The sequence below is a fragment of the Cebus imitator genome, unplaced genomic scaffold (genome assembly GCF_001604975.1).
Source record: "Cebus imitator isolate Cc_AM_T3 unplaced genomic scaffold, Cebus_imitator-1.0 Scaffold54, whole genome shotgun sequence".
NCBI classification, from domain to species: domain Eukaryota; kingdom Metazoa; phylum Chordata; class Mammalia; order Primates; family Cebidae; genus Cebus; species Cebus imitator.
The window spans coordinates 8,434,564-8,446,169 of record NW_016107369.1 but is presented as its reverse complement, the minus strand read 5'-3'; the positions used below and the strand labels follow the sequence as shown (position 1 = coordinate 8,446,169).

At 50.4% G+C, this 11,606-nt stretch overlaps 1 protein-coding gene across 1 annotated transcript in view; it reads right to left on the bottom strand.

The window, feature by feature from the left end:
* Positions 1–214: 214 nt before the first annotated feature.
* MAP3K9 (mitogen-activated protein kinase kinase kinase 9) overlaps positions 215–11,606 on the bottom strand; it is an 89,484-nt gene continuing 78,092 nt past the window's right edge. Inside the window, exons 10-12 of the mRNA XM_017528760.2 lie at positions 10,071–10,183; positions 7,727–8,530; positions 215–6,052 (exon numbers count right to left, since the gene is read on the bottom strand). Coding sequence (XP_017384249.1) covers positions 5,568–6,052; positions 7,727–8,530; positions 10,071–10,183 — 1,402 coding nt within the window. The 3' untranslated portion in view covers positions 215–5,567. The remainder of the gene's footprint in view (positions 6,053–7,726; positions 8,531–10,070; positions 10,184–11,606) is intronic.

The window sequence follows — 11,606 nt, the reverse complement described above, 5'->3', positions numbered from 1 at the left end:
CACTCAGGACTTGAGGGGAAGGGTAAGAAAAAAACATGAAACCTATTTCACAGTGGTACTTAAGTCCCTCTCACAGGTCCAGGTGAGGGGCAGGCAGAACTGGGTCTAGAGTAGAGTGAGGCCCTCGCCTTTGGTGCAAAATATAAGGGGGCACCAAAAAAAGCAAAAGAACTTCACTAATCATGATAAATCATATTGCAATGCAATTTTTTTAAAAAATCAGAGTTATTGAAAAATTCCATGATGAATGCAGTATCAAAATTTTCAGTCAGGCTTTGTCTGGGTAGGTGTCCAGGTGTGAAGGATCTCAGGAACGGCGGCATACTACTTCAGAAACCTAGCCTTGGACTTTGTGAGCACAGGGCAAGGAACACCATGTCCCTGGGACCTTCGCTCCCCAGGGCTCCGCTTGTGGCTACTCTGACCTCTGGGTTCAGAATGCCCACACACCTACCCTACATGTCCCACTAGCAGAGGCCTGTCTGTGCACACCTGGAATTGTATTCTGGTGTCCCATCCTGAGACACCTAACTAGTTAGACACCTATCATGTCCACACCTGCCAATCAGCCTAGTAAAACTAGGTGGTGAGTGCTTTCAAGGAGGGCAGGTCAGACAAGACAGGTAGGAAGATGGGTCGGGGAAAGGCGGGTCTGTTTCCAAGGGTTAACAAAGACGTGTGGAAAAGCTCAGCTCCCATAACCAGCTGGCCCCCAGGGCTCTTCTCTTTCCAGCTCAAGGCCCAAAGCAGGCTTGCAGGGGTTGGGGAACCACAGGCAGTAAGAATCAGGAAGGACCAGTCCTACTGGCTCCTGATCACAGAGTGAGCCCAACATGCTGCCGCGCAAAGCCAGGGTTCCCTGAACAGCCTAGGGAGGCCAAGGTAGTTTCAGGGCCCAAGAAGGGAAAAGGATGAGGAAGGGTGTGGATATGACCATCAATATCTCATCAGGACAAAATGAGAAACAGCAGTTTGAGAGGAAGTCTGTAAGAGACTCACCTGGCCTGCATAGCCAACTGGAAGTCCCGGGCTGGGTCATGCTAATTAGGCACCTAAACCCTGTTACTTAGCCTTAATCAGCAGGATTTCCACTTCCTCCTCCTGCCATCCAGGTAGGAATACCAGGGGAAAGCCCAGGACTGAGGTCCTCCCCAGAAATAGCAATGGGTTTTCCTTTCATATGTGAATTTTCATTAATATGAATTCCTAGTCTAGGAATATGCTGATCTGAAAGAAGAGATGCATTGGGTAATGTGTTTCTAACAATAGCATACCTTGACAAAGACAAGTCATTCTCAGACCTAAAGCCAAAGAGAGAGGCAGGTACCTTAGGTTAATCCATACGAAACAGCTGATATTCGACGGTTTTTAACATAAAACTGTACATATATTTCATACACACGCACACTTCTCTGCACAAGGGAAGCCATCTAGCAAGGCTGCAGTTTCTGTGCAGGTCTCAGGGCTCCAGGACCATACATTTTAAAGTTAGAAGGGCTTCGGGAGGGAAAGTAGATAGTATCGTCCCCAGCTCACAGAAGGCTTTTAAAGTCCAGAGAGAGAAAAAGATGTGCAAATTCACACACCCAGGAAGCAGGCAGCTCTAATCACCAGGTTCCTGCCAGCACGGTTTCCAACCCAAGGTGTGCCTTCACAGCCATCCAGTCTTCAGTGCCTTCTGCTCTTTGCTTTGTTAAAAGTGAGCTGGATGAGTTAGGATGGTTAGGGAGGTGTTTCCTTCACACAGGGGAAGGAGAAGGCAGGGAGGACTCCAATGCGGAGACCACAGAGGCAAAACAGTTCCTGAAAAGTCAGGTCTAGATGTCCTAGGGGTATCTAGGACATCTAGATGTTGCTCATTGTGTCTCTGAGCAACAGCAGCCTGAGGGAAAGGGGTCTTAGTGACCATGACATATGTCCCAAGGACAAGGGGACCCTTTTCCAAAGATTCTTCCAGGAATTGGGATGATTCCAGGCTCTAAACAAATCAGACTGATGACCCCAAGAAATCAGAGACAGCCAACTGTCACTCTGACATTGCTACCAACCTTCCTCTCCCATTTCCTTCTCTGTAAGACACAAATGGTGAGGATGACATTGGCAGACTGTGTCCGACAAGTTAAGTGGGGGAATCAGGAAGGAATGCTTGTCAACACCAGGTGCTACATAAATGCAGCAGAAGGGCATGGGCCTGATGGGCCCCCATTAGTCATGCTCAGCCACCTCCAAATCACTCCTCTTCCAGAAGCCAAAGGACAAAAGGCAAGTTTCCTCCAGGCAAAGGTCTCAACTTCAGCAACTCACCCTGTAGAGATGAAGCAAGCTCCCTCTAGGAGCTGGCAAGGAGCTGCGGTGCTTCACTGACCTTCTCTGATACATACACCCAACGCCCTTGAGAGGGAAGGATGTGATGACTGCTTTTAAAGGAAGGAAATCTGAGAGGGGCTAAAGAGACAAGCCTATGGCCACACAGCAAAAGCAGAATGGGGAATGCAGCCAACCTGTTCAGTTCTCAGAGCCCGGTGGCCCCACTCAGCAATTAGTCCAAGCCACTTTTTAATTTCTCTTCACTTGAATTTTCATCTTTAAGCATTTCTGCTTCTCTACTAGCAAGTGTATCAAATGTACAGGGAAAATGATGTCATTTTGCAAAGGTCAGGAGGAAAAGTCAGCACTATTCTGAGTTGTCCCAAATGTAAGATACCATTGTTGCTATTATTGTTACCAGAAGACCCTAGGGATGCCACAGGATGCCAAGTGAAGGGTATCCACCAAAGCCTCTCAGAAATAACATCCAGATAACTGAGGTATCTACTCAACCTCCTGGCAGCAGTCTGGATCCCCAAGGGGGTCCCCAAGGGATAATCCGAATCAGTGGTAGGAGCTGAAGGATCCAAGGAGCAGGGGCAGAGAGCAGTATCTGTTCCTATCACCATATTCCATGTAGTGAGCACCTTCCAAGAGCAGAAGGAATATGTCTTTGTGCAAATGGAAGGCAGGGGAAGCCAGGGCCAGCTACTGCCACTCAAGTGGCTTCATCCACAGCTCCAGGGCCTGCTCCTGACAAGGACCACAGAGCATGGGAACCCTAGTGAGTAGAAAGCCACTGAGACCTGCTGCTATACAGATCCTCAGCCTGTCTCCAGCCTTGCCCCACAGAGAGAGGGCGGCAGTCAGGGGCACATCAGAGGCCAGGTGTGTAGGAGTTGCGAGATGGTAACTGTTCCCTCTTCGTGGATGCTCACAGCAGCATCATTAGATAACCCTGCTTTTGCTTCTTTCAGGTACCATTATTTCCTTAGCAAAGCCCCAGGCTTCCTTTGTCTTTCCCCACAGTGGACAAGTAAGGATGGCATTCAACCTCTCACTCGATGGCGGGTGGCCATCATTCAATCTACACTACATCAGTTACCTACATCTTTCCAGGAAAGATGGCTGCAACCTAACACAATGGCAAAAGTTAAAAACGAGCAAAGGAAAAATCTCTGCCTCAGACCATAAAGCACTGTGTACAGCCAGCATGGTTTGGAGGGCCACAAGAGGGCTATTTAGTGGAGCCTAGTATAGACAGATGTGTTCGTGGCTTAGACTGGGATTATGGAGGGCCCAGGGGAAGGAGGGCACAAAACAGACTTTTTATGTTCTTCTCCCCATCAAGACTTAAGAAGGATCACTAGGTTGGCTAGAACTTCTGGTAAAATTCACATTTTTCCCTCCTAGCCCAGGAGTAGGAGAATGGGGGCAAAAAACAATCCTTTGCATCTTGGTTTCACTGAACAAAGAGAAGGACACAGAGGAGAAGCGGTAACAAAACCTTGGCCAACAAAACCAGTAGCGCCTCCCCGTCCAAGACTTGGTAGGCCCCTTGAACCAAAGTGCTAATGAGCTCATAAAGCAAGGAACAATGAAAACCAAGGTCACCCCTTTCATCAACCCCAAGGCAGGACATCTCTCCTAGTTATAGAGAAAGCGCAGCGACCGATTCATCACGGTTGCCAGCTGCACATCCAGGCAGCAAATGCAAGGAACCTGCTGAGTGACCTCCAACGTTGCCAGAGAAATACTCCAAGACAAAAGACAGTGGAGCAGCATTCAGAGAGTCTCCAGGGAAGACGGGAATGACCTTGAGACTCTACTCCCAATCAAGTCATCATTCCCACATAAAAACAACTGTTCATACGTAACACAAGAGGCCTCAGAGTAGTGGCATGGTGAGGACATCCGTGAGAAAGCTTTAGAGGAAGCTCAACTTTCAAGTTAAGGAAACAACTTCCAGAAACGTCAGGGTTGTCTTCTGCTATCCTTCCTACCCAGCTCATGTCCAGAGCCCAGCACAGGCCTTGGTCAGTTTCCAGTATGAGGGACCTAGAGGTGATCGTATATCAGTGGCTCCCTGGGCACCCTATAAATAGCACTTTGCCACATGCATTTACAGAAGGTACTCCTGCTGGCTCCATTTCACTTCAAGGGCATCACAACATGGACGGCCCAATTGAGAGTGAATTCCCAACTCTCAGTGCCCAGGGCCCACCTTCGTATGTTATTCTGGGGCACTGCGTGATATCTACTAACCAAACACATAACCGAAAGCCCACAAACTCCAGGGATTAGAGTGAAGACCAAAGGAAGGGAATAACACATAGTTTAGACAAAAAAAGGAACAGGAATTTTGTTTCTGACTTAGAACTGGCACCAGTGAGTGAGTCCCCCAAGAAACTAGTCCTGGGATGAGCATATGATTGCATCTGAACCTGGTCTGACCAGATCCTGACCCCAAGCAGGTAAATGGGTACCTTCAACAGTTGCTGGTTTGCCCTTTGAGTGTTTCCAAAAAGAATAAGGACATGCTCCATTAACCTTTTCACTGCAACTTCACTGTATTTTTCCCAACACCCCCATCCCCCTGTTCTCACTGGGGCAGTTCCCCTTTCCACCTGTGGGCTCACATAAATAGGTAGGGCACCTGAAATGCAGATATGTAGTGCCAGGTCTATCAAGCCCTATGACCCCACACTGGGCCACCTCGCTTTCAGTCTTCCAGCTAGCATGAAAAGGCTTAGGACACAGAAAAGCTCCCATCTCGAACCAAGCCAGATTCCGATTGCTGGGTGTTGGGGGAGAGCGGAGGAGGAGCAAAATCAATCACAGAACATTCAATACTGGTGTTTGGGAAGCCGAACTCAGGGCTAACAAAGGGACCCCAGGACAGCTCTTTGCACACCTAGCTGGCTGAGGAGAGGGAGCAGCAGACAGATTTGGCTGAGTGACTCTGCAGGGTCACTCTAAAGGCAAGGAAGACTGTGGAGGGTGGGGGACATGCATGCACCCCTCCCTCCCCTACACAGCCAGAACTGATGGCCACAGCCCCTCCAGTGGACATGGGCAGAAAGACCCTGCAGGGCAGGAGACCCTCCGAAGTGGCCCTGTCCCTTCCATCTTCAAAGTGCATTATCAGTGCAAGAAGTAGGGCTGGATCTCAGGGGGTCCAATACTGAGAAAGGGCTATGCCCGCCAGCTCCCCCCGTCTCCTCCGGCTGTCCCCCTTGCCCACCCTGATCCTTTTCATGCTAAGACCAGAACTCCTGCTGGATCTCGTAAGGGGCAGGCCTGTGTGTGTTCAGTTCCGCTCTGCATAGCGGCACAGTGCTGTCCTGACTCTGCCCCTCTGCGTCCAGGTCCAGGAGCGTCCGCTCGGCAGGGGGCAGTGGCCCCGCCTGGAACGGGAGCAGGGCTGGAAGTCCAGGCCGCTCCTCCACAGTGCTGCTACTGCTAGCAAAGCAGGAGTCCAGGTTGCTGGGTGTCTCTGTGCTGGAGCTGTTGGCTGGGGAGGTGCTGCGGGCGTGGCTGGGGGACACAAACCACCAAGGGTCCAGCCGTTGCCGGTTGGCAGAAGGGCGCGGCCGAGGCAGAAACTCCAGAGTCTTGGGTCTCTCCAAGGTAGAGTCCTGCTGAGTGTTCCAGCGCCTTGGAGTTGGGGGGAAGACCACATTGGGGTCAGGGAGACGGGGGAATTCACCTGGGTCTCGGCTGGGACTGGGGGTTTTCAACATTCCTGGTCAAAAAAAGGCAAAGGGAGAGGCATCAGAAGATGCACCATATTTTCAGGCTAGATATCCACTACTCCCCCACAGCACTACCAAACCCCTATGCGCTCAGGAGAACATGAATCAGCAAACATTTGTGGAGCATCTACTATGTGCCATGCAGTGGGCTGGGAGGTACTGGGGACACAATAGTGTCATGTGTCACAAAAGAAGGCCCGGATCCCTATATCTGGTAAGAATAATAGGATATATGGGGGTCTTATCTGTAATGAAATAATTTAAGGCAGATGTTGGCAAATGACACACAAGCTGGCCACCTGTGTTTATAAATGAAGTTTTAGATGGGGTATAGTGGCACATGCCTCTAATCCTAGCACTTTGGGAGGCCAAGGCAGGAGGATCACTTAAGCCCATGAGTTCAAGACCACCTTGGGCAACATGGTGAAACTCCATCTCTACAAACATTTTTTGCAAAATTAGCTGGGCATGGTGATGCATGCCTGTAGTCCCAGCTACTTCGGAGGCTGAAGCAAGAGGATGCTTGAGCCCAGGAGGTCAAGGCTACAGTGAGCTATGATCATGCCACTGCACTCCAGCCTGGGTGACAGAGTGAGACTTTGTTTGAAAAAAATGAAAACAATAAAATTGTATTGCAACACAGCCACATCCAGTGTCTGCTTTCCCACTACAGCAGCATTGTTGAGTAGTTACAACAGAACCTGTATGGCCTCCAAAGCCTAAAATATTTACTGTCTGGCCCTTCACCAAAAAAAGCTTGCTGACCCCTGACTTAAGGGCTCATCTCTTTGTTCATTCATGGTATAAACATGTGACGGGAACAGAGCTAGGTATCAGAAGTCCAAAGGTGAGTCACGGAGGGTTTCTGTTCCCAAAGAGGTCACATATCTGAGCATAACCAAAGAACAGGAGGGCAGGTCATGCCAATGGTTAAATACAATTGTTGTTGACACTTAAATCTCATTGAAAGGATACTATTATCCCCTCTTTCCCTACTGGATTAGAGGCTGTTTCCAAGACAGACTTAGGTCTCCCAGGGAGCAAGAGATGGTGACAAGAAAGACCAGGGATGAGTGTGTGTGCCGAGGTGTCAGGTCTCAAGTGGAGAGGACAGGCATATGCACAGGAATAGCAATTTACCTGGACACATCTCCAAACCTGAAGAGGAAGGTATGAGTCAGGGGTGAGTGCTGAAAGGTGTGATGAATAGGTGGAAGCCTGCCTTCTGAGTGTGTGAACTAATGCTATAATAAGAGGCAAAATCCCAGCTATGTGGCAGAACATACCCTTCCCAGCTACAGTGCAAGATTCCTTCCTGGTAAATGCATCATCCTCCTCAAGGAAAAACTAGACTCCTGCCCTTCCTGTGCCCTGAAAACACTACCCTACCCTAAGACTCAGGGCCTGGACATTCCAAAGGAGTCCCAGGTCTTCTGATTCTTCCTGCCTGTCTTCTCTCAATTCTCAGGGAAGACCCCCTGAGGCACAGGTCAGAGAGAAGACAGCCAGCCCTGGCCACCTCCCTGATCCCAAAACCACATTTCTTAATTGGCTGAGTAAGAGGAGGGAAGATGTTCACTCAAATCCAGAGGTGGAAAGAGAAAATGAGGCCTGCAAACGGAGACGTACAAAGAGAAGAAAGAGAAAACAGGAAGAATTCTCACCTGCTCCAGGACTGGGGCTCAACCCATTGCTGGAGGGGCTCCTGCTGGCTAGGAGGGCCACTGGCTTAAGGGCCCCATCAGAAGGAGTCCGCCGGTGACTGCTGGGCTGCGAGGGGGCGGTGAGGGTGACATGGGTGGGAGTCAGAGATTGGTTAGGATCTTGTTTGAAGCGCTCCACTCGGACATTGACCAGGGGGTTGTGGGTACACGGGGTCAGGGGAGGGGCCTCTACTGGGCTGACTGGCATCTCATACACGACGATTTCATCGCTGTCGGAGCGCAGCAGGGAGCGTGTGGAGTTGCATTCGGAGATGGAGGAGAGGGAGAGCAGCGTCAGGGAGGCAGAGGGGTCTCCTAGCAACAGCATGGGTTCTTCCTTCTTGAAGAGTTTTCGGGATGGGGGGCTGGTGCTCCGACGAGGACGGCTGGACCTCTGAAAAAGACCCTCCCGTCTTTTCTTCTCCTCCCGGGCTGGTGGCTCAGGCTCCTCCACAGGAAGCAGCTGGCACTTGCCAGCTTCCAGCAAGTCAAACCCTAGGCCTGTGGCTGCCAGAACGGCTCCACAGCCGAGCAGAGCCACCTCGCAGCGGCGGTGGTGAGCACCACCCCGCTTGAGGCTGTTGGTTGGTGTCAGCTGAGGGGTACTGGTGGCCGAGTTGACTGGGGTGGGCTCCTCATGGATTCCATCACTGGAGGGGCCATCCCCATCCTCTCCACGAGGGAATGGGATACAGAGGTAGGACTGGTTGGGTGAATGCTGTAGACGACTGTCTTCACTCCCTGGGCCTTCACTGTCCTCATCCTCTGTGAAGATGACAGGGGTGGGAGAGAAACAGGAAATGCAAATGAAGTGGCAGGTATAAGAATCTGGTCCTTTCCCCTAACCCAGGCCTCCTGTCTCAGTGTCAGGGACACAAAGGTCCAGTGGTGTGATGAGCAGGACATGGAAGTGAACACTGAATCAAGAGGACTTTATCCACCCCCCAACATAGGGAAACCACTCTCCATTCCAGAGCCCATTTCCTTATGAGCAGAAAAGAAGATCCGTTAATTGGCTGCTTCTTTCATAAGGGACCTGTGATGGTCACTTGGGTATCCACTTGACTGGACTGAGGGATGCCTACATGGCTGGTGAAGTACTGCTGCTGGGTGTGTCTGTGAGGCTGTTTCCAGGGGAGACTGAGAAGTGAGTCAGGGGGTAGGGAGAGGAAGACCCACCTTCAATGTCGGTGGGCACCACCCAAGTGGCTGCCAGCAAGGCGAGAACAAAGCGGGCGGGAAAAGGGGGATGCTGAGCTTGCTTAGCTTCTTCTCTCTCTTTCTACCTTCTGGAGAGGGGCACTTTTTCTCCTCCTGCCCTTGGGCATAGAGTCCAGGTTCTTCAGCCTCTGGACTCTCAGACTTGTACCAGAGGTCTTTCAGGGGCTCTCAGGCCTCAGACTGGGGGGGTTTCCCTGCTGGTTTCCCTGGTGTTAAGGCTTTTGAACTGGGACTGTGCCACTCTACTGCCTTCCCTGGGAGCGGCACTACAGGCTTTTCCCATTCTCCAGCTTGCCGATGGCCTATCATGGGACTTGGCCTTTTTAACTGTGTGAGCCAATTCTCCCTAATAAAGTTCCTTTTGGTTCCTATTGGGTCTCTCCCTCTGGAGAACCCTAATACCGGGCCCTTAACACAAAGTGCAGTATGAGCTTCTAGAACACTGAACATTCTAGAACAGAAACATTCCCAAAGTTTTCGTACCTTAAAATTAAAAGGGCCTCTGGATTTCTAGAACAATGGCCTAGCAAGTTGTCTTAGGACCAGCCTCCTGAAAGGATTAGAATCCCTAGTGCAGAACAAACCTACTCTATTGAGTGATGTATTATGACCTTGGAAATCTACAGAGACAGCACTGTCTGAGAAACAGCGTGGAGAAGCACCTCCCCATTCAGTCATCACAGGGCAACAGGGGAAGAGCTTCCTGGGAGGAAGGCTGCAGTGTCCTTACTGCCATCCCCCACTTTGTGGACTTGCCACACTGGGGAACTAAACCCAGATACGGTAAATGGCTGACATAAGGCCTCACCCTTCTTCATTGCTCTAAGAAGACTACCACTGGTCCCTTGGGATAGAACTCCAAGGGCAGGCTCCATGACAGCAGGAGGAAGAAATGATAATTTGGGAAGACTCAATGAAATGGGAGAAGAGCAAACTAAGAAGAGACAGGGTGGGGGGCAGAGGTTGAGTAGAAGGGGAGACAGCCTCCATGAAGCAGTGCTAGGGGTCCTTAAATGGTCCTAGAAGCTTGGGCAAGAACACCCTGAGGGAGCAGGGAGAGAGCCAAGACAAGAGCCATGCTTACCCATCTCCATAAGGCTGGTGAACCCTGGAAGGGCCGGGCTACTCCTCGGGCCCTTCACCAGGTTGGGGGCACTGGATGACCACTGCTTATATCCATCTACCAGGGACTTGAGGCTGAATCAGAGGACAAGAGGAAACTGTTAGAACTGGTTACCTTCCTTACTCAACCCTCAGCTCCATGGGTCTATGGAGACATTGCTCCCTACCTGCTTCATTCTACCAAAGAACCTTGGAGTACATACAGGCAATGACTCTTACCAAGCCCACCTGCTTCACAAACAGAAATGTACATGCTCCAGGGAAGAAAGGGCAGTGACATGACCCACCCCCCTCGCATGCTGCTATGGAACTATAGAAAGAACTAGTGGGCAGGCTGGCAAACAGAAAGAACAAGGATGGTCCTCCTGGCAGGGGTCTTGCCTCAGCCCATCTAAAGGGAGAGGCACTCAAAGCAGACACTGAACACAACACATTGTGGCATTACAGTTACTGTGATGCAAAGACCTGCGAAGCCAGGCAAGCGCCGGGCAGCCAAGCTAGCAGAGGTGGACCAGGCTACTCCACGCACAGCGTTTCTCAGGCTCTCCTTCCAAGCTTTATGGCATGCTTAGCGAACTTTCAAAGCCATCCCCTTTTCAAAATGAAAAATCAACCAACAAAACCACGCCAACCCAGTGCACTGTGGGACAGACCTATGTGGGTAGTGCACAGTGCTGAAGCAGAGCCCTCGGTTTGTCTGGGGATGGAGAGACAGAGGACAGGAGCTCGCTTTCAAATCCCTGTAATCAGCTCATAGGGAAAGCCGGTAACTCTCCGAGGATACAGCCTGGGCACCCTGCCAACCCCCTTGTAGGAGGCAGGAACCAGAGGCCTAGAAGCACTGGTCTTTTCCCTAGAGAACAGTAAAAGGGAGGACTGAGGAATCTATGGGCTATGGTTGCCCTGCAAATATCGGGATTACGACCAGAGTGGCTTTCTTTTTTTAAGGCTAGAAAGAATCATTCAACTAAAGCTCACTTCCCCCAAAGTCCCAGCCATCTTGAAAGAGACAGAAGGACCAACGTTTTCCCTGACCTCGGAATTGTTTCGAGTGCTATCAGAAATACCAGCAAATTAAAGTACGTCCCAACCACCACTGGTTTCAACCAAAATATAGAGCAAGAGACAAGCATGCTGCCAAACCCACAGCCTGGGGCTTCCAACTGAGACTCTTGTAACATCACTTCCAGCTCTGGATCCAGGAAAATCCAGACGAGTAAAGTCAAAACCAGTGCTGAAGACCAAAGGATAAATAGCCACATATTGCCTCTCGAAAACCAAGGGTGCCAGGAGTATCCTAATTGGAGTGGTCAGTGGAGTGAAGAATAAGGTAAAATTAGATCAACACAGGAATTTTCCCAAGGTGCACAATGGTACTGCTTACAACAAAAACAAAAACAAAAAAGTCAGTTCAGCCCTGGCAATAATGAGGCTTGATTCTATGGGGAATGCTGTGAGAACAAGGAAATGGAGGGGAGACTGTTACCAGGACAGTTGG